This window comes from Metarhizium robertsii (genome assembly GCF_000187425.2).
Source record: "Metarhizium robertsii ARSEF 23 chromosome Unknown MAA_Scf_3, whole genome shotgun sequence".
In the NCBI taxonomy this organism is placed as follows: Eukaryota; Fungi; Ascomycota; class Sordariomycetes; order Hypocreales; family Clavicipitaceae; genus Metarhizium; species Metarhizium robertsii.
In genome coordinates this window covers 1,690,660-1,712,830 of record NW_011942171.1, presented here as the reverse complement: position 1 = coordinate 1,712,830, position 22,171 = coordinate 1,690,660, and the positions used below count along the sequence as shown (strand labels likewise).

Sequence of the window (22,171 nt, the reverse complement as noted above, 5' to 3'; positions counted from 1 at the left end):
TACGCGTATAAGGGCACCGCCTTGGTCATCTTTGTTGCGCTCCGAAACAGACTGTTCTGTGCCTCTAGGCTTGTGTCCGTTGTGGCGCTCAGTAGAAAAGTCCAGAACTAAGTATAACATCATCAGCGCGATCCAATATATCTCGCTCAGATGAAGGAGTGAAATTCCCGCATCTTCCTTGGGTGCCAGTAAAGCCGGTTGTGCTTGCGTGTAGTCAGAATGTCAAGACATCTGGTACCGTTTGCGTCCTAGTCTCAGACTCTGGATGGAGTTGGTTGCACGGGGTAATGATTCGCATCTCGGGGTGCTTTGTGGCTCCTACTCGTCCGAGGGCTCGGAATGCCATGACTTGCTCCGGGATGGCCGGTAACTCCTGTCCAAGATCGATCACCTCGTCCTTAACTGATTTTGGGTGCGTGGTCCATGGCACCGTCTGTCCATTCGTGCGTGCTAAGGGGGGATTGTTGTCTTTCTCCAATCTGGGCCATGGCCTTGCAGAGAGGCTCGTCGGCTTTCTCGTGGCCCAAGGTCAAGGTGTCAGGTCATGCCAGATTAACCTGAGCGTCGATGAAGAGCGGATGCGCCGCGCCGGACGTGAACGCCTGGAGACGTCTGGCCAGAAACATGGCCCCGGTTCCTTCGTTGTGTCCTCTCTGGGCGAGCATTTGAGTCTTGTCGACGGCTGGCACCATGACCTATGATGGCGTCGTTGGTCTGCCTGCCAGAGCATGCATACATAGTGCTTTGGCCCCGGATTGTTGGCCGGTCAAGCCCACCTCGTAGAATGACAAGAGCCTAGCGGTTGCCATCAACCCATCACGTTGGTACCAGTCCGCTCCCTTTAAAGCCTTGGCCACCTCGCAAATAGCCCTGTTATAAGTCTGAATGCCCTTCACGAGTAACTGGGTGTCTTGGGCATCTAGAGGCAGTAGCAAGGTGCCTATAGAAATAGATGGCCTCACGATAGCCTCGACAGGGCAGCCCAGCTTTGATGCATCGGCGGCATCGGGGTCGGGTTGTATCACACTGATGTCGGGTCAGTTTCTATATTTCCAGGACCTGTGCAAAGTTTTGAACAATGACACCCACGGCTTTCTTCCTCTTCCGACAAGTCGCGCAACCACTTGACACCTCGGCAGCCTGACCATTGTCTATGCTAATCATGGGGAGTCAAACTTTAACGTGTGCAGGAAGAATCCAGTCTAACACTCCGAAGTCGGGAATTATCATGGTGGCGTTTGATAAGATGGTCTGCTGTTCAAGGCAAGATGCAGATACGGTTCCTGGCTGTGGAGTTTCATGGGGGCCATGTGGTGGTGCATGTGATGATATGCGGGGTTTGGAGCAGGTGAGATAGATAGATGGCTGTGAATACTCTGTTGGTCGACGGGGTTATTTCTCCATTGCTTGCTAGTTGTATTGCGAGAATGACAGGATTGTTGGCATGGGCAAATGTCTTTGACTACCAGGTCAACATGTGCATACATGAGTGTATTTAGTGCTCCTAAAAACTATGACAACTTGTCGCATATTGTCGCTAGGTGGACTGTCTGGTTGGAGCACCAGACATCATCCAACCAGTCTGATGGCGACACACAGTCGTCGATAATTTTATCGCACATAGTCACTCTTGCAGCCGCACATGCCCCATCTCAGGGCCCAGCAGGTTACATGTACAAGTACATTCAATGTTACTAGCCAGCATCGAGAGACAAACCAGAGCCTACTGGTTTTGACGTTTCCAGCTGGCTACCCTATAGACAGTTTGACATTTGGTATATACAACTTCATCACTCCGTGTACACGAAACTGGTGCCGCCCATATTACGGTTGATTACCTTGTTTTTTGCCTACTTAAGCATAGGGTAGTTACCCCAGCGCGTTTACGCATCAGTGCGCATCTATGACGCTGCTGGCGATGATATCAGCATTGATGTGCGTCATTCTCAATTGACGTGCATACTAGTGTGTTGGGAATTCGACTGATGACTTCAGCCACCGCAAGCTTTCCGTTAATGGATAAGCTCTTAATACTAGCCTGACAATAACGAAATACTAGTTAAAAAAGGGCCATATAGTCGTCACCGATTGACGGGCATAGTCCGGACACGGGACCTCCCGAGGGCGATGCGAAATCCCCGATCGGAGCCGGATATAATGCTTCTCGGCGATTTTACTCGGCCCGCAAAAAAAAAAAAAAGAGCTTCCTTCAACCTCTCGACAACCAAAGTCCTCTCCCGACTTCCACACACGTGCTACTCATCGTCTTCAATGTCCGCCTGCACCTAACAACATCAAGCAGGCGACTTCAGACAGCTGGGCCGGCAGCACCACCCAGCATGTTCCGCCGCAGCACCCTCATCCTCTCGAGGGCACCGTGTCGCGTGCCTCGCGTGGGCCTTGCTCGCAGCGACGTCGCCGTCGCCGCCTCCCGCCGAGGCATCCAGAGCCCGGGGGGCTTCTCACCCCTCCGACCGCCGTCGCCAGAAGAGCTGGGCGCCCCGAGGGCAGCCAAGCAGTACAAGAAGGGGAGGAGATGGACGCGCTGGCTGGTGACGGGCCTCGCCGCCGGCGGCGCTGTCTACGTGGCCGACCGCCAGATATACGCCTCGGGGTTCGCCCGGACGCTGCGCACGTTTGCGACGACGCTCCTCGTCGCGCTGGACTACAAGATCAACTTCCGGCCGGAGCCGCTGACGGCCGGTTCCGTGCCGGAGCTGCACGCCCGCAACGCGGAGCGGCTGTTCGACCTGCTCCGCGCCAACGGCGGGCTGTACCTCAAGATCGGGCAGGCGATTGCCATGCAGAGCGCCGTGCTGCCGCCAGAGTTCCAGAAGATGTTTGGCCGCATGTTTGACGACGCGCCGCAGGACGACTGGAGGGACGTCGAGGCCGTGATCCGGAGAGACTTTGGCAGGAGCGTCGAGGACGTGTTTGGCGTCAGCTTCACGGGCAAGGAGGGCATGGGCGTCATGGAGCGCAGGGCGAGGGCGAGCGCCAGCGTGGCCCAGGTCCACTGGGCGAGACTGCCGGACGGGCGAGAGGTGGCTGTCAAGATTCAGAAGAGGGAGATTGCCAAGCAGATTGCTTGGGATCTATGGGCTTTCAGGTACGCCGTCCAGCCGTGACATCTTTTCACCCCTTTCCCCCAGTGACGGGGAGGACCAGACGAGGAAGGGGGATGCTGACCAAATGCACACACACAGGGCCGTTACATGGATCTACTCCAAGTGGTTCGACCTCCCGCTGTACACGCTCGTCCCCTTCATCACGGAACGCCTCGAGCTGGAAACGGATTTCCTAAACGAGGCCAAAAACTCAGAGACGATGAGAAACCTAGTCAACTCGGAGAGCAGCCTCCGGGGCCGCGTCTACGTGCCCGTCGTCCACGCCGACCTCACCACCAAGCGCGTGCTGACGACGGAGTGGATCGAGGGCGTCCGGCTCTGGGACAAGAAGGCCCTCACGTCGCGCTGGCTCGGCGGCCGCGGCAAGGGCTCCCCCGGCGCCCAGACGGCCCTGCCGCCCGTCGACATGGCCGCCGCCCGCCGAGAGCTCCGCGCCCGGCCCTACAACGAGAAGATCAAGCCCGCGCGCCAGGAGTGGAAGGGCGCCCGCGGCCGCGGCGGCCTCGGCCTCTCCACCACCGAGGTCATGACCACCATGGTCGACCTGTTCTCGGCGCAAATCTTCAAATGGGGCGTCGTCCACTGCGACCCGCACCCGGGCAACATCTTCATCCGCCGCCTGCCCAGCGGCCGCGCCGAGCTGGTCCTCATCGACCACGGCCTCTACGTGTACATGTCGCCTACGTTCCGGCGCCAGTACAGCGCCTTCTGGAAGGCCCTCATGACCTTTGACAACGGGACCATCGCGCGCGTCACCTCGGAATGGGGCATCCGCGGCGCCGACTTCTTCGCCAGCGCCACGCTCCTGCGCCCCTACGAGGGCGGCGACAACTCGCTCCGCGACAGCATCAGGAAGGACCTCGAGGGCAAGACGCCCGCGGAGCGGCACTACGCCATGCAGCAGCTCATGAAGCAGAGCCTGCGCGACATGCTGGCCGACGAGGACAAGTGGCCCAAGGAGCTTGTCTTTATTGGGAGGAACATGCGCATTGTCCAGGGGAACAACCAGTACCTCGGGTCGCCCGTCAACAGGGTCAAGATGATGGGCGAGTGGGCGAGCAGGAGCCTGTTCCAGGACAAGAACCTGCCGGTGGCGCAGAGGATGACCAACGCCTGGAGACACTTGCTCTTCAAGGCAGTCATGTTTGGTACCGACGTGGCATTTTACTTTTTCAAGCTGAGGCAGTGGTTGGGACTGGGGGGTGGCATGGAGGACGAGATGGAGAGGCGAATGAGAGGTGTAGCGCAAGACTATGGCATTGAGTTGCAGCATGATGTTTTTGAGGGCTAAATGGGTATATGGGAGAGCTCGGCTTCTTTTTTTTCGGCAGTGACTGGTTGTAAGAGTACGTGGTATTGAAGGGGACGGGCAAGCCGAGTTTCGTTTCAGCGATGGCGTCGTGGGTTAAGCGTGTACAACAACCAGGTGTGAGATATATGTATATACCTGGACTTGCATCTCATTAGACTAGATATGGGTAGAAGAAAATACCGCTCTGTATATGCCGGATTAACACTGAGTAGCCGGACAGATGAACTCGTCGGGGTACTATCCGTTCAGGGGGCGGAGGGATCTGTTCTTGGTGCCGCCATGTCTTGCGTCCGCAGTGGGTTCAATATTCTTAATACATAAACTCAAAGGGTTTTCAAATGGTGTACACCACGTAACTTAATAGTTGCCCAGATTCAAGACGGGCTAAATGCCTTGGAGAACAACCAAATGCCCAAAATAGACTCGAGAAAAAAAGACATCCCCGTCATCATCCACTATTTCAATTTTCAATGCCGTCAAGGCCCAGCATGCACTCATGTTCTTTCTGTAGTCGAATGAGATATTACCACGCAGTCGGACGACGGGAGACAAAACATATCAGATCGGACAGAGCACCAATCAGCCTCTTATCATGGACTCCAATTTTCTTTCCCATGCCCATGCCCATGCCCAGCCCACAAGCCAAGGTGCATAACAGCCTTCCCCGTCGTTTCACTTCTCCTGCGACACGCGACAATCCTGGCTCCGATTGGGTTGGGGCCCAGGGCCGAGGATGGACTTGCATGCGTTGCAGCGACTCCTGTAATTTCATTAAGCCTTCCATTTTTTTTTTGTTTAAAAAAAATCAAAATTCAAATTGACTTTTTTTCTCCTCAAGTCAACTTTAAAACAAGAAGAGAGTTATACAAAGCGGACCGACCCGTAGTGAAAAGAGGCGACAAGGTCCTATAATTTTGCGACATGAATTATGCATCAGGCCGCAAACCGGGTTGAACAATGTGTCGTATTGTGTGTATGTGCGAGGCCACACGTACTCCGTACAAGCCCGTAACGAGTTATCACTAATGATAAAAGTAGAAATTCGGGGGCGACCTTGCAATACCTTGACCAACACAATGTAGTAAATACACAATCTACCTACCCAAGGCATGTACAACAGCTTGGTCCACATGCTGTATGTACATACAACGCATTAGTGTTAGGACGACTGGTGGAGTGCATGATTTACATGATTAGGCATGGGTTTTGGGGATAGAAATTCATGCAAAAGACATTGCAGCAGTGCAGTCGACACCGACTCGTAAGTCATTGGTTAGACCGAGTAACCATGACACATGTGCCGTGAATGACACTCATGACAGTCATGGCACTCCATGCAAAGTCCAAATATGAGACTCGGCGGCAACCAAAAGTTCCTTGGCACGCAGATATTGAAACGTCATGCCGGCGAGCCGTATCACTGCTCGCTGGCGTTGATGGTTGGCGGTTAAGGCCGAAGGAAGATTTGGATGCCATCTTGGCTTGCGCTGGCATCATGGTGCACTAGGATGTGATTCTTTTATCCTTCCCATTGTTCACTAGATCCATGGCAATCCGGTGAATTCCGGTTGAGCTCTAGGGCGGGTTTGACACAAGTTTTTTCGTTGCATACAGGTGTAACATGATGACACATGCAAGACTTGTCGTGATTTATGATATCGATTGTAATAAATGGGCACGGCCAACTGCATCCACGGCTAGGGACGAGTGGGTCATCTTCTCATAGTGGAAATCTATTGTTCTGAAGTCAAAGGAATCCTCATTGTTCGCCGATTGCTTCAGTAGTACGCAGTACTCTGTAGATCATGCATGTCTTGGAACGATGTTTTAGCTGGATTCTATTCGCGCTTTGTGGCTGGGCAAATCGAGCTGTCTCTATGCTGGCTTTGTTTATCCAAAAAGCCATCTATTCGCGATCCCGATCCGCCGAGTCCGGACGGAGTACTCATCTCGCCCACGTCGTGTGATGGTGGTCGTGTGGAACGGGCGCCGCCGCTTCCTCCAGCGACCCCTATTTTTGGCCCTCCTTCTCGGGACACACGTCTTGGACTGGTGATGGCGGCGTTTGATCCCCGGCCCTGCAGGCGGCCGTGCCTTGGTACTACTACGTTCGGAGTACCTGACTGGAGTCTGAACCCGGGCTGTCTTGGATTGTTGTATTACAGCGTGTAATCTTGCTCAACACTGGCTAGCGTAGCGTACCAGCTAGGATGTTGCGTATGGTTGGTGAAGAGGGAAGTAAAATTAGCATGTAAGCTCGGCTGAAGAGCGCAGAGTTAAGCCAGAATTCCGTTCATCTCGAGCAAAGACCTGTGCGCGTTGAGCATGGAAGGACCGAGCAAAGCGCAGTCGTTGTCCATCGTCGTCTCAATAGCGTAGTAGCTGGTCGAGCATGCCGAAGTGGCCGCTTTGGCCTGCCATGGAAAAGAAGTCAGTCATCATGCTGTAATTGGCGATGCGTTCCACATTGGTTCACGGTACTAGTATAGTAGTAACAGTCGAACAACCAAGCGCAAGGCAAAAGCTGAGATGGCGTGGGAGAAGAAGGCAAACGGCCCATTGACGACTGGGCGGGGCAACATTCTGAAGTCAAGTGGTACTACTCCAAACTCCGTATATGTACGCAGACCCAAGTGACCATGTGTTGTGCACCAAGTCCCTTGCTGGTCAGGCTCATCAATATTGAAGGCACGAGAAGGAAGGAACGGTTCGTGCCCAGTGCCAACGCTGTCAGTTGTCGCGAAGGTCGTTGCGAAAGAGGAAGGCGCATTCAATGTTCGCACCGGGGAATATGGGTAAGGCGCCAGCCCGTGGGCTAGAGATGGAGAATTAATATCAGAATTACAGGACATGTACGGAGTACGGAGTACGGCGCATGTGCATGCATTTTCTTATCGCCGCTTGCTACATCAGCTTGAACCAGCTCGAAATTTGAAATGTCCAAAGGCGGAACAGGGTGCTGACGGCTCCTTGTGCCTGTTTTCAGGCGATCGCTCGCGCTTGTCGTCCAATCTACTAGCTGGGAGCCCTGGCGATCCCCTGCTTTCGCGACCGCCAGACAACACACATGTGCAGCATCTTCAACCGCCTTCACCATGTTAGCCTACCAACTCCACGCACAAAGGTCAAATTAGCTGCTTCTAGCGTCGAACTTTGCGTCCCCGTTGCCCCCAAGTCTCCGCCGCTACCGAAACCTTAGCTCCTTCGGATGCCCACTTCGAACTTGCAGAATGTATGGCCATGGAGGAAACGGTCTGCAGCTGGCTGGACATGTTCCCCTATTCTTTCATACCCTCCATCCGACATTGGGCCAACAGCCTCATACGGCTCCTGAGTGGATGAGGCGTAAGCCGGCTAATTGGCCGGGTGGATGATGGGTGATGGGTGATGGGTCCCTGCGTCCTGACAAGGGGTCATCTGAACCAGCATGGGAGTGGGAGCCTGGAGGCCTGTGGAGAGCACTGTTGCAAGCATATCGATCATCATGCTCTTCCATCTAGCTTGGTCTTGGGGCCTGGGTCCCGGTGTCCTGGATTCTTTGTGGATGTTGGATGCCCAGGTTGCTCGTGTGTGTGTGTGTGTGTGTTCCCAGGTGCTCGCAAGAAAGGGCTTCTTCTCGACTCGTGCTGCGTCGCCACCTGGTGCTATACCATTGTCACGGGTTGCATTTTCGCCCTTTTCTCCCATTTCTGACAATCTTCCAGTGGCCGATCCCCCGACTTACAAATTTGCCGTTTGACACTCGTGGCAGTTGTCCATGTACCCAACCCACCACCGGCCGCTTAAACCGTCAAGTATTAGCCAGGGCCGTTTGTATGTCCAGTCTGGAGAAGCGATCCCCTAATCTCCACAAGGCTCGAGGCTCAAGGCTCAAGGCTCCAAGCCCCTCTGCTCAACTGCATTACGCTTCGGTGCGAGTTTTTGACCTGGCAGAGGCCAGTCTTGGGCTCGTGTCCGACTCGTTCAGCTTGTCCTCAGTCTCTTGCGTGGACTACCCATCCACGCACTCCTACTCAACACCAACAAATCACCTCTCTCCCAGCCTCCCGCGAGCCAACCGCCATCGACCACAAACCGGCGGCTAGGTGCCTATCTGTGTGTGCTCCTTGGCCTGCTAGAACCTGGGCGCAACCAAAACACTACACTACGCCCCCTTCTTCTCTGGCGGCGCATCATCAAATCATTCCACAATTCGTTTGACCCCTGGTTGGTTGCATCGTTCTATTTCCTTCCCCTCCTGTACTCTGAGCTGCGCGGACCGCGCGTGGATCCGTCGCCCAGGTTGTCATTGATGAAAGCCATCACACTCTTTTCGACCGCTCCTACTCACGCCTTCCCGACTTACTCCTGTAATGAACGAATTGCGACAACGTCGTCCCAGTTTCGGAATGTTGCTTCGACGGAGCAAGAGCGGTGATCTTGGCAAAGGCAGCAAGAAGGCCCAAGCCCTTAGAGAGGCTGAGCTGGAGCGCCAGCGTCAAGCGGCTGCGCGAGTTCCTCCAAAGCTGCCCGAATTCGCCAATAATACCGAAAAATTGTCCAATACCTTTCCGCGGGAGCTGCAACCGTCTGAGCTGGCCTACAGTCTTTCCAATTCGAGTTCAGGTGGTTATTATGTGCGCGCCTCCAATGAACCTCGCAATTACATATCAAACGCTGCTCCGCCAGTGCCACCGATTCCGAACAACGCCTTCGACCCTTATGCTCGAACTGAGAGCATGACTCACCGTGGACGGTACAGCTATGCCAGCAGTGCTATTAGCTCCATCAACAGCCCTAGGAGGGTTCGAAGAAGAAAGGATCCGACTCCATTCAAGTGAGCTGCCCCTCATTCACGGCGCAGTGTCTAAGTCACTCGTCGCTCCTTTTGGCAAATTGGACAAAAGCCTGTTTCTTTGTCTCAGCTTATTTCATCGCTTCTAACTGTTAGGAATGTAGTATCCTAGTCATTGGAACCCCTGGCGCCGGCAAGACCTCCTTTCTCGAATTTCTCAAGACTGCACTCGCTCTTCCGCCTAGAAAGCGACCTAAGAAGACTGACGACGATGACTTTAACATTCCAGCTCCGGCATCGGGAAACTTTGTCCCCCACTTCATGGAAACCGAGATTGATAACGAGCGGATTGGATTAACTTTGTGGGATTCGGAAGGCATTGAAAAGAACCTGGTGGATTTGCAATTGAGGGAGCTGAGCGCTTTTCTCGAGAGCAGGTTCGAGGAGACGTTTGCAGAGGAGATGAAGGTTGTGCGATCCCCCGGTGTTCAGGACAGCCACATTCACGCCGTCTTCTTGATTTTGGATCCGTTCCGCCTCGATCGTAATATTGCCGCCTCCCGAAACAGAGCGACTGGTCACCAAGGCAATGATTCACGCACTCGGGCGGCGTCTGGCGCCCTTGACGACGACCTCGACCTCCAAATCTTGCGCAGTCTCCACCGCAAGACCACCGTGATTCCAGTTATTGCCAAAGCAGACACCATCACTACCAAGCATATGAATGTGCTAAAGAAATGCGTTTGGGACAGCATCAAGAAAGCTGACCTGGACCCGCTTGAGGCGCTCGGATTGGATGAGGACAGCGACAGGATTGATGAGGAGGAAGAAGATGCTGCTGTTCCGGATATCAGTGAGCCAAAAGATGCAAACTCTTCTTTACCGAGTTCTCCAAACTCCAAGCGATTGTCAAGCCAGTCCATCCGTCGCCACAAAGCTCAGGAGGAGTCAAAGGAAGATGAGATCCCGTTCCTGCCCCTCTCCATCATTAGCCCTGATTTGTACGAACCTGCTGTGATCGGTCGCCAGTTCCCTTGGGGATTTGCCGATCCTTACAATGAGCAGCATTGCGACTTCACGCGTTTGAAGGAGGCAGTGTTCTCGGAGTGGCGAGGCGAGTTGCGTGAGGCCAGTCGAGAGCAATGGTATGAAGGATGGCGAACGAATCGTCTGAAGCTGCGAGACCTGCCCTATCGTCATCGATAGATGATGCAATTGCTCACTGTCATGAAAATCTGATGCCAGCAAGCGGCGCAGGAGGCGGAACTAAAAAAAAAAAAAAGGGAAGAAGAAAAAGAGGTCGAATCCGAATTCGACAAAGATGGCGCTTCGTGCTTGGCTTGTATTAGCTACCATTACGGATATCATCATACCCCGCGACATTACGAGCTTCGTCCTTTGCTGGCGCTAATGAATTGTCTGAGTATTCGGCTTTTTTTTGCATTAACTACTGGAGCAAGTCTCCTCGACTATTTCTTTGTTTACACGCAGCTTGCGACATACCTCTGCCTTTTCCTTCAAGCATGTTTATTCCAAACGCGGACAATCTGGCGAGAAGACACCCTACTTACCGACTATCACTAATCAGCGTGCACCGAACGCAGTTTCCCCAAAGGATGATGCAGGTCTAGCTGTCTGACGCGCTTTGCGTTATTTCTGTGAACAATATTAGGCGGCCCTTACATCTAAATATGCCCGTCCATGGTCAACATGCAGGTTTTCATGGTTCCTGATTGCCATGTGGTACTTTTCTCGCAGGACGGGCAGGGTCGGGGAACAACCGCGATGTCTATCTCAGCTAACGCAACGATTTTTTTTTCACATTTTTTTTCACTCTTATATTCTTCTCACCGTCAACAGATTTGGCACGGTACTATTATCGACTATGTGTGTCAACTTTTGATTTTTTTCTCTTTCTTTCTCTTTGTAGGTATTTTGCTTTCCGTCATCAACAAAAGAATGATTGGGGGTTTCGCCAAGAATTCAGATGTGGAATAGGGGTTGAGGCGAACAGAAAGTGTGATGGGATGGATGATGGATGGAGGCTGGCTCTCTGGCCTCGATGCCGTGAGTGTGGTGGATTGCCAACCGGACGAGTGGATTCTCTCAACGGAACTGAGAAGGATATTCCCAGGGCCGTTTCTCGTATCTCGACAACAGGAAAGTACGGAGGTGGGAAATGACCCGGGCATGTGAATTGGGTGGAATTGACAAGGCTTGCCTGTAGAGTAGTGGCTCTCTGATCAATTTGACAGATTTTGCACATGATTGATTGACGTGTGAATTGGTTTGTGAGCGGCGGGCAAGAATGCTAGTTGTTGTGTATAGTGGTTTAAAGATATTTCTATGCCAGCCGCTTTTGTGTTGTATCAAGCGTGGTGATACTTCTGAGTGTGGTGTAGTTGCGGATGCCATAGTTGACCTGTGGCATTTAGGAGAATGCGGTCCGTATTTCACTTCAAAGCTGAGCAAGCCACCGTCCCGAGTTGCACTGCCATACATCACAATGTCCTGTATACAGAAAACTGCGATATAACGAGAACGCCTCATGAACGCGGAAGTATGAAGTGTGAATTGTTTCGCGCTGTAGTCAAAGTGATATTACAAGCATGATGCGAGTATCGGAACACTCAAGTATACTGACAAAATGGGACACGGATCCTTGAGACTCTTCTAACCCTTGTCTCCTCGAGGAATTTAAAAATGCAGACATTAAAAAATACATACAGAGCTAATAGACACCTTGAACCCATACGAAACAGACAAAAACCATCAACATATCCCTACAATCTTAAATATCAGTGTTGAGGGCCATTCCGTTTTCCTGCTCGTGCTCCCTTCTATATGGATTCTTGCCTAGGCTTAATAACCTTGCTATCTCCTTCTTGCCGAGCGTGACTAGATCAAAGCCAGTCGGTAGGACGGCGTCCATGATCAACAAGTCTACCTTCATGTTGCGCGCCTTGTCCCGGTACGCCTGCTGGTTACGGGGGTGCTCGAATTCACCACTGTGCTCTCGTTCGATGGCGGCCCACGCGGCGTGCCTCTCCTTGATGAGCCTGAGGAGCACGTTGCAATCTCTGTTGCTCCATACGTAGCGCTGTTTGGCGGGTGTCGCGATGGCGTGTGTGGTGATGGCTGATGATGATGGATGGGCCGAGGACGGCAGGTGCTGCGATGAGTCCAGGGCACGGGCGCGGGCGCGGGCAATGGCTTCGCTCTTGAGTTTCTTGATGATCTCGAAGTCTGGTTCGGCTGTGGAGGGTGGCTGCGATGAGGTTGGCCGAGGGGGTGGAGGCATGGATCGTGAAGGCGGGTTGGTGGGAAGACGCTGGCGTTTGGCTGCTTGCACGGCGGCTTGGGCTTTGATCTGCGAGACTCGGGATGGAGGGACTTCACGTGTGTCGTCTTCAAAGTCGTCGTCGTCGTCGTCGTCGTAGTCGTCATCAGCTTCATCATCATTGTTGTTGCGCTTTCGTTTTTGAGCTCGAGCTGGGCCCCGGATCACGTCGCTGCGTAGAAGGTCTCTCGTCTCATCTTCCGGATAGTCGGATGGTATAGGGGATGATGTCTTGTTGTGATGCTGTTGGTTGGAGGGAGGGACTACCTGGTTGCGATTTGGTCCGGGTTGGAGATCTCTAAGAGACTTTGCTCCCTGGAACAAAGAAGCCCCCCTGAATAGTAAACGTTAAAAAAAAAACTTTTGGATGGAAAAAATCAAAAGGGATGGGGTGCGTAAACGTACTTTGGTTCTTCTCCTGTAGGGCGCATAATTGGCTGCGATTCTGTAACAGAGTCGGGAATAGTCTCCTCAGCATCGTGCCATGATTCTCTTCCCGGTTCGGTTTGCTCATTGAGCCCTGCTTTTTGACCTCTTTCGGCGTCCTTCGAGTTGACATACCATTGAACAAGGCATTGTGACAGCTCTTTCAGTGTTCGATCCAGCGGCCACGATTCGCGCAACCGCCCCAGACCATGATCCTTCTTGTTCTGGAAGGCGATTGTGTATAGTTCACTTGCTCGCTTTGATATCAGTTCATCCTCGTCATCGCTAGTTTCCGTCACATGTTTTCTTGTTAAACTTTTAAACGGTCCGTGGGTAAGGATATGGAGATAATTTTTGCTGTCTGTGTCTTTGCAAAACACAGACACAACTGTCTGCTCCAAATCAGATTGTGCCCCTTGGGCTGCCAACGCCTCAATGAAATAGCATGTACGGAGGTCCAATGCTAGCTTCCAGTGATCTTCAGTGCTATCCTCGGAGGTGAAAAGATGCATAAAAGCAGAGTCGAGGCCTTTCAGAACAGGAAGAATGTCTTCGATGGTGTTATCCTTAATGTGCTGAATACCGTCGAGTGCGGTGACGATGTTGGCGCATGAGGACGCATTGAGAATTCTGGCGTCGCCATCTGTACGGTTGCTAAGCCTTTCCACCCAAGAAAGATCGATAAATGAAGAGAATTCTTTGGATGGAAGGTAATTTTCCAGGATAGAATGAAATGTGCGGCGCTTCGACTTAAGAACTGCAGCAAACACTTTGTTCTGGTAGTCACCGTTGACCAGACGACGTTGAAGCTCCTCTGTAGCTCTTATGAAATCTGATAAGAGAGATGCCATGATTTGATGTTTTTCCACATCATCTGGGCTCAGAGAATCTTCCTGCAACGAGTCGCCCTCGGGTTGAGGCTGGGAGCTTTCAAGCTCTTCGTCCTCATCCTCGGCAATCTCGCTACGCGTCTTGCGCCTCGAACTCAAGCTAGCAATACTAGCTGCATCATTTCGTTGTTGGGCGCCGCGGCGAGGAATAGGGTCTTTAGAAAGAGAGCCATAATACTCTACGAATGTAATGGTGTCCTTGGCAGTGGCAGTAGTTCGTCGCGTAGTTCGCGGGCTCATCTGTTGTTGAGGGGATCCTGCAATCTCAGGAACAGGATTGTCTCGTCTCCGCCCTCTTGTGCGCGTTTCCATAATTCCAGCCGCGTTATCGTACTGCTCTCCAAGAAACGAAAGCAAGCAAAGTTATGATACAACGTGATACAACGAGATGTGATGATGACAGCCAAGAGCGTCACGTAAAATCCTGCGTGAAGTCTGCGGCACTGGACGGAGGCGGGCGAAGCAAACCTTCCTGTTGCTGCTGGCTATGGACACTCGTCGGATAAATTGAAGCTGTCTCGGTGTACTTTGACCGTATGATTCACCCGAGGCCTGATGTTTTTGCACCTGAATGTACGAGATGGTTGAGAGATGGGGAACCCTAACCCGATGTTTCGTGAACCTAACCCCTACCCTAATATTGCAACGGAATGAAATTTTTTTTGTTTTGGAGAGTTGCAGAGTCCGACCCCACATAGCATGATATGATTGGCTGACGGTGGCTTCCGGTCTTGGCAATTGGCTCACCTTGCCCAGCCGCCTGCGATTGGCTTGCGGAGTGAGATGGTGTATTATTAAGTGGCGCACACCTTGCGCTCATCACACACAAATCGCAAGATAACACACGATGCACACGAAAAAGGACTGAGTAGACGCCCGGAGTACGGCGTTCGGAGTACGCCATAGTCACATCACTCTCTGTATCCACCTCAGCCTAGCCTGGAGGATAAGGTAAGTTTGCCTAGCATCTAATGGCGTCTGGCACATGCAAATAGTCAAATAGTAGAGCGAGGAAGCCCGTTATTGCTGTTTATGTATGCCGGATTCTGTCGAGCGCCACAATGGCCGTCAAGCAAGCACGGATGATCTGATGAATTTGAGTGGTAATAAACGCAGAACAGCATACCACCCGGCCTTGTTTACAGAGTATTTGACACGAATTACACCAGTCGTCGCATTGTGCTTGCCTATTCAGTGACTGCCATTGGGCAGCATGTGACAATAGTATCATGGTCCCGTTCTATAATCCATCTGCCCATCTTTCCAAAAGGTTTTTTGATAATGACCGCATATGCCACACGGCTCACACCACTTCCCCCTCATTTCTTTTCAAACTTACACGACACCATGACTGTCTTGCATCATTCGGGATGTTCAGGAACCGGACCGTGTCATCACCAAAGGCCCCCATCCTCTCACCCTTCGGCCGAGGGCTCGAGCACAAGCAAAATCTCTATTCCTAATTCATTGCCCTGTCCTATGCCCGTTAGAACAGCCGTATGCTCGGCTGTCGACCTCGGGTTTGACTTGCCGGACCATTAAGTGGACTTTTTGTGGGTGGATACGGCTGGCTTATCTCGACCAAAGATGCCGAGAAAATAGGCAGAGCGCATCGAAAATAACCAGGCCTGAGGGGATATGAGAGACCCTTGTTTAGCAGGAGAGACCCGGTGAGATGTGATAACACTCATGAAGAATGAAAGGCGGGGGACTTTAATATCATCGGTTTACATGTGTATAGTACATGTACAAGATGAAGGATATGTTTTTAGGTGAGATTTAAAAGGGATATACTTACGGTGAAAACGATATTGCCCCAAGCCATAACGTTCCATCCCGAGGGATTCATCATCCGTGCTTTTCCTAGACCGTAGCAACTGAAAGCCACATGTCCGATGTCTCCCAGCCAAAGCGCCCAAAGGTAGCCTCGCACAACCTTGACCTCAGATGTTGAGTTGAGGACAAAGAGGCCCACCAGGGCCATGAGAAGGTACAGATTGCCGAGCTGCCATGCTAGGACGATGCTGTTCTCGGCGACGGCGGCAGCAGGAACCAGCTTCTGAGGGACCTGTTGGGCCACGAACCAGGCGGGGTCGCTGACAGCACCGAGGAAGCCAGCCACGCTGTGTCCCGGTCAATTAGCTATCTTGGTCGTTTATCAGGTGTTGCGCATTGTGCCTTGTTTACTCGACCTGCTCCTTTTGCTATACTCTGCTGCAAGCCGCGGGAAGGGGACAAAGGCACCAGACGGGGTCAACACACTGCGGGTCTGGAATCTGGATGGTGGATGCGGTCTTGCCTTGGGGTCGGAGCCGGAGATTTTGATAATTTACGACGCCTCCAGGGGCCGCGGTGGTACTCACAGCGAGATGGGTTCGATAACGGTGAATGTCACCCGAGGGACGGTCGGCAGACACGAAGCCATGCTGCTAGGCAATAAAGAGAAACAAAGCACTCGGTATCTGACAGCGTCCTCGTAAATTAAGCGTTCTTGTTTGTCAGAAACGGAGAGAGGGGAACAGGTAGAGTGGCAAAGAGGCCCTGGACAAGGCGACTCGGCAACAATAGCTGACGAGTGTGTGATGAATCACTCGGTCGATAAATTAGTTGAGTGGCACGTCGCAGCTTCAGCAGTCGTACGAGTGTCAAGTCCGAGTCTCCAAGCCGGATTAGACTTTGACACGAGTGTTTTGCTCCGTGGCCCGCAGTCAAAGAATCCTGGCCTCGGCGGCGGGATACGAAGCCAAAAGCAGAGACGCTGACCGAAGCTACGGCGAGGCCCTGTAGGCATGAACACACTGACACCTCGCCCCCCTGATCAGGTTAGGCATCGAACGAAGGTTCTTCGCCGCCGGCCCAGCGTTATCGAAGTGGATGCCATAATGAGTTTGGAGGCGTTGATGCGTTGATGCGTCGAGGCGTTGGCAATGATGGGTGGTTCATCACTGTCAGCACTACCCCCCGGACTCTTTCAAGCCATCTGCATCAATGGATCTACAACGGGTGTTGGTGATGCTCGAGGCCATTGGCTCATCTGTCAGATATGGCTGGCACTTGTGCCGTTGGTCTGATCTGGCCTTGCCATGATGGATGCATTCAATGCCCGAGAGTGGTCATTGGCACGGAATTGATCGAAGCGCCAAGTACCATCAGCACAACTGTGGAATAAGTCAGTAGCAATATTGGTCTGGCGCTGCTGGCTCTGGTCGTCAAGTGTCGGGATCGCGGAGACGGATGCACGCAACACATGCAATATATTGACGGATAACACCGATGTGCAAAGCGCCGCTGGGCCATGGGCCATTCTGTAGTGTACATAGCAGCATGAGAATGGGCGTCGCTGGGGGCGAACCCGGGATGCTTGACTCGGGGTCGAGACTCAAGGCTCAAGAGTCAAGATGCAGCAGCAGCTGTTGTCGAGATCAACGATGTCGCTTGTTCAGCCGAAGCCCCGCTGCCGAAGCCCAGCTAGTACCTGCCTCATGAGTCTGCTGGTAGCTCGACGCCGACTTAGAGCCTTTGACAGGGCTCTATCAGGCGCCGTTCCAGCACCCAGCTGCCTTGGTTGACACCAGACCTGCACGCCCCCCTGGCGCAACTGAAAGCTATCAATTTGGCAATAGCCAGGGCCGGCGCTTGCCTGGCGCCAGCTGCCGAAGACACCGGCTCCAGTCTGCTCCAGCCCCTTCCCAGTGGCTCTCCTGTCCCCACTATCGCAGCATTAAACCCTCCGCGCCGCTGTCCGTCTCTGGCAACTGGGCTGGCGACTGGCGACTGGCGGTCGCTGGCATCTGGCATCTGGCCATCGTCCCATGTGATGGTCCGCTTCACGTGCTTGTGACAAAGCAAGCTGCATGCCACAATAGGTGACACCACCGAGCCGCTTGGCATGGCATTTGCTCACCTTGACAAAGTATACAAATTGCGTCCCGAGGACAGGCCCTTCCCAGCTTTCTTTAATATATATCTTGGCCCCCCCCCGTCTTGTCGCCGCTTGACATTTGGCCCGTCCCATCTATGAACTCCTCTGCCCAATGCAATATAAGCCAGAAGGCACATACAGCCCAAGATGGCCACCATCGAACCTCGCCTGATTCACTTGTTAAACGAGTCAACATCTACACCTCAGCTTCACCATGCTGACCTCCCTCCGCTGCACGCGCTGCCTCTGCCGACTTCTACAGAGCGACCTCTGCCTCGCCTCGAGCTTGATGCGGCGTACCGGTCTGACCGGCCAAGCGGCGCCTCGGCATATCCACTGCGCCTGTTTCTTGGAGACTACGAAGCCGCGGAGCCGTCACCCCGTGGCCGCTCCAAAGCCATCAAAGACTCGAGTGATGCCTCCGATGACGCCTATAACAAGAAGCGCGGCCGAAATATCCATATCAAGGATGACTTCGTCCAGCTGCCCCAGCCCATGAAGCGACAGAAGTCGGCGCAGCAGGCGCCTGCCATGCCGCCCATTATCAACGGGCTACTCGAACCCCCAAGCCACCCTGCTCTGTTTCCGCCAATTGTATCAAATGCATACGATGAGAATGATGCCGGCCAGATACGACTTCTCAATGACTACGCCGCACATGGAGCTGTCGAGGACCGCGCCAGGCGGTCTCCCGAGGCTGAGAAGTCAGGCAAGAGCAGAAAGCGGGCTGCCAAGCCTCGCAGAAAGTGGTCCGAGGAGGAGACAAAGCACCTGCTCCTCGGTGTGAATCGCCATGGAGTTGGCAAATGGACCAGCATCCTCGAGGACCCAGACTTTACCTTCAACGACCGAACTGCCGGTGACCTGAAGGATAGATTCAGGACGTGCTGTCCGGAGGAGCTGCGCGGTTCAAGCAAGTCCTCCTCGCAGGCCGGCTCACCGCGTGCAGCGTCTCAAGAGATTGGACGTCGAACCAAGTCGGGTATTCATGCCGAGAACATTCTTATCGAGGACTCGCCTTCGCCAAAAGAGGCTGGCGAGTCCGACTCAACTGCTAAGCCCAGGAAGAGCCGTGCCCACCGCAAGAAGCTCGAAGACTTGGCCGAATTGGGTATTCATGGGCCGTTCAAGAAGTCACATAGACGTGAACGGCGCCCTTTTACCGAGCAGGACGATCGTGAGATCCTGGAGGGGCTGGATATATATGGCCCTGCTTGGACCAAAATCCAGCGCGATGCTCGCTTCAACCTGTCTAGCAGACAGCCTACGGATTTGAGAGACCGCGTTCGCAACAAGTATCCTAGCATCTACCAGCGCATTGAAAAGGGCACTTTTAACTCCAAAGATGCCCCTCGAAGCAGCAACGTTCTTGAGCCTTCCGTTACCATGTCCATCGACAGCTCGCTAAAACGATCCAAGGCATCATCCAAGGTTGTTCGATCCGGCCACAACAACGCCAAGGAGGACTTACCAACATGGCCATTGCACGTGGTTGACACGTCCAGTTATACTCAGCCACCGCAAACCTTTGATTTTGGTGAGGCCAGTGGACCTCACTTCATGGGCGGTGAGATGGACATTTCAAGGCTGCTGCTTGACGACTCCAAGATGGCTCAGGCACCTGTACGACACGGCGCAGATTATTCTCCTGGTTCTTCATCGCCCCCAGCATACATTACAGAGCCGCGCCGGGACAGGTAACTGCTCCGTCCGGGGCTGAGCTGGCTAGCATTTTTGGGTTTTTGCATCATATCAATCACAAGGTTGGCAATCAGGGACTTTGCTATTGGACCGAATGGCATTGTATTTCTACGAATTGTTACGATTTTTGGTATTTGGGACGGAGTTGGGGATAAAGTCATCTGTCAAAATAGAGTAGACTGGACAGGGGGGGGAAGCATGGAAAGTGAGCATGGCATCGTATGACAGTCTGGTTGTTTTTTTTTTCGCCTGGTACCCGCTGTCTAATACGAAGAAATATACCTCGGCGTTTGGATTTTTGGAAGATTACAGGGTCCCTCGGAAAGAAACAATGGGGCAATCTCGAGGCGATTGCGTCTGAGCAACACTGCTTCAGACTGATTCCACTCTATAGTACGGAGTAGACATGATCTAAAAAAAACCAAGTGCAAAATGATAAGTACGTACGAGCACTCCACCTCGAAAGCATGTGCTAGCCCAGTCACAGTTGATTGGGCTGTTTTCCCCTGCCAATCCAGAAGCACGAGAAAAGTCAATGACGGAATCTCAATTCTCACATGCCAAAGGGCCGGCAGCCTCGATTCGGGAGCATTGCCAAGGGGGGTAAGGGGAGACCACGGGTCCGGTGGAGCAAGTCCTTCGTGAGGACCGGAAGTTGCATGACTCGACAAGTCCCTTGGGTCTGAAATTGGCATGTGAAGATGAGGGTTGGGGATTGTGCGCAAGATTTATTTCTACCGCGTGTATGCACAGGTTTACATCTGTGGCCAGATGAATGAATGTCCCTTTGTAGAGAGTAGGGCTATGACGGGAAAAGTCTGTCTTTTTTTGTTTTCTTTTTTTTCTTTTTCGCCTTGAAGTCGCCCGTCCTGGACTGCTGGGAGGAGACAAGACGCCGTACTTGGTTGGGCTTCCAAGTCGACCTCTTCCTCCGGCCATTGCTGTGAAACTCCATCACCGCTATTCCTGCTAGATGCCCTCCCCCAGGAAGCTGTATTTTGATTCTGCACTCAATCCGCTGGGTTTTTGTAGTGGGTTCGATCAAAACGCGCTCAATGTACAATGTACGCAGTGGCTAGACACTATTTGCGGATTGGGCAGATTGGGAAAACCCCCGATGTTGGCTACTTACGCAACGATGCTCCCAAGGCACCGTCTTGCGGGAAAGCTCCAGACCACAGCCACGTACTCACAGCACGGAAGCCCATCCGCCACCAGGCGTCTCTCGCGTGAATTAACAATAATAAGCGTCATGAGAGTACGAGAGCCTTCATTTCCAGTGCGCGCCTACACCACCCTCACCACCCATCACGGGGTCAAGCGTCGGCAGAGGCACATTCCATACCGCCTCAAATCGAGCCAGGTGGTCCCCTCCCTCTGCCCAGCTCCATGAACATCCGCGAGGGTACGCCCCCATCATGGTGAAGCCCGAGAGCGGCACGCGGCCAACAGTCTCTCGGGGGTTCTCGCCGTCAATGCCGTGGTAGCCCCCGGTCAGACACTGCGCGTCCGGCTCTGGGGCTTGGGGATCGAAGGACTTGTGTGCTACGCCGGCTGGGATGACAAAGACGTCGCCGACGTTTGCTTCCGTCTGCAGGGCCCCCTCCTCATGTGCCGTGCCGTACGTGTGCTTGTCCCCGTCGTCGTCTGTGTCGGCTACACCCCAGCGGATGATGCCCGGGCCGCTTAGAACTGCCATGGCCTCGTGGGTCTCGGGATGGTAGTGCGATCTCTGGTACTTGCCGTATCTTGTTACCCATTGCACATTCCATCCATTGCGCTGGAAGGCGTCGTGTATAGTGGCTGCATCGGGTTTCCCATGCTTGTTGAAGTAGCCCTTGTAGTGGAGGAGCGGTTTGGGTGAGTTGGGCACAAGTTTTGTTGGCCTGATTTGGTATACGGTTGGCTCGAGCATTTTTGCAACACGTCCATCCGATTCACGGTGGCGGCACCGGGTTGTAGTTGGAATCGCTGGCAGGTTTATTAGCAATGTGCGTGTCGATTCTGGAACGGGAGTGGCCGCCATTTATGATTGAGAGACGTTGTCATGCGTGCTGAGTGTTCGATAATGAGAGTCGGAGATATGACGGCGTCTCGCCCCCGCACCACCATCATGGACGACGTTGCTGATTGAAGCCTCCGGGAGCATTGCCGGTGCGCCGTCACCGTCTCGGATGGCTTCCCGACAACCAGCTCACGGAAGTCTAGAGCCGCATTAGCGCAAGTCTCCCAGGACAGGCCCTCGATTCCTTTGGTACGCCGCGTGGGACAGTTCAGGTGAACAACGGTATGCGACATGCAAGGCTGACTGGCAGTCTACCTAGGTACTTGGTCGCGGCATTCCGGACCGGTGGTGCGAGTATCTTGACGCAAAGCATTATTGCTGCAGCGGTTTTTCTAGGACAGAGTTAAGGTTCCAACGTGAGGCTATACGCATCTTGGTGCACCATAGAACAGAGTCACCGTGCCAGCAACAATCGTACAGGAATGCCAAGACTTGGGGAAACCTGCTAATGTAGCACATGTAGGGCTCACGGCGTGGAACCGAGGCTGTAGATAAAGTAATAGTAGCTTAGGCTGTTTATACAAGACTAGCTTTACTAAAATAGCTAGTTTAAGACTAGCTTTACTTTTTTAAAAAGCCTTATTAGCTAATATTTTTTTTATAAATTACTTAT

General features: G+C 53.0%; 6 protein-coding genes across 6 annotated transcripts; 3 read left to right on the top strand and 3 right to left on the bottom strand.

Moving 5' to 3' along the window:
- Nucleotides 1-2,339: 2,339 nt before the first annotated feature.
- On the top strand, nucleotides 2,340-4,419 carry MAA_03871 (ABC1 family protein; the record flags this gene model as incomplete). The annotated part of the gene is made up of 2 exons (XM_007821869.2): nucleotides 2,340-3,109; nucleotides 3,207-4,419. 2 exons carry the CDS (start codon nucleotides 2,340-2,342, stop codon nucleotides 4,417-4,419), a joined length of 1,983 nt encoding a protein of 660 aa, XP_007820060.2.
- A 4,373-nt stretch (nucleotides 4,420-8,792) lies between these two features.
- Nucleotides 8,793-10,420, top strand: MAA_03872 (Sep4b; the record flags this gene model as incomplete). The annotated part of the gene is made up of 2 exons (XM_007821870.2): nucleotides 8,793-9,256; nucleotides 9,379-10,420. The coding sequence occupies 2 exons, from the start codon at nucleotides 8,793-8,795 to the stop codon at nucleotides 10,418-10,420; spliced, it is 1,506 nt and encodes a 501-aa protein (XP_007820061.2).
- A 1,585-nt stretch (nucleotides 10,421-12,005) lies between these two features.
- Nucleotides 12,006-14,182, bottom strand: MAA_10952 (uncharacterized protein; the record flags this gene model as incomplete). The annotated part of the gene is made up of 2 exons (XM_011412897.1): nucleotides 12,006-12,888; nucleotides 12,960-14,182. 2 exons carry the CDS (start codon nucleotides 14,180-14,182, stop codon nucleotides 12,006-12,008), a joined length of 2,106 nt encoding a protein of 701 aa, XP_011411199.1.
- A 1,226-nt stretch (nucleotides 14,183-15,408) lies between these two features.
- Nucleotides 15,409-16,295, bottom strand: MAA_03873 (DNA-binding domain-containing protein; the record flags this gene model as incomplete). Its single annotated transcript, XM_007821871.2, has 3 exons — nucleotides 15,409-15,498; nucleotides 15,669-15,993; nucleotides 16,234-16,295. 3 exons carry the CDS (start codon nucleotides 16,293-16,295, stop codon nucleotides 15,409-15,411), a joined length of 477 nt encoding a protein of 158 aa, XP_007820062.2.
- Nucleotides 16,296-17,939: 1,644 nt separating this feature from the next.
- MAA_03874 (MYB-like protein) lies at nucleotides 17,940-19,493 on the top strand (the record flags this gene model as incomplete). The annotated part of the gene is made up of 1 exon (XM_007821872.1): nucleotides 17,940-19,493. The coding sequence occupies one exon, from the start codon at nucleotides 17,940-17,942 to the stop codon at nucleotides 19,491-19,493; it is 1,554 nt and encodes a 517-aa protein (XP_007820063.1).
- A 1,270-nt stretch (nucleotides 19,494-20,763) lies between these two features.
- Nucleotides 20,764-21,408, bottom strand: MAA_03875 (FAD-dependent pyridine nucleotide-disulfide oxidoreductase; the record flags this gene model as incomplete). Its single annotated transcript, XM_007821873.1, has 1 exon — nucleotides 20,764-21,408. The coding sequence occupies one exon, from the start codon at nucleotides 21,406-21,408 to the stop codon at nucleotides 20,764-20,766; it is 645 nt and encodes a 214-aa protein (XP_007820064.1).
- Nucleotides 21,409-22,171: the final 763 nt, after the last annotated feature.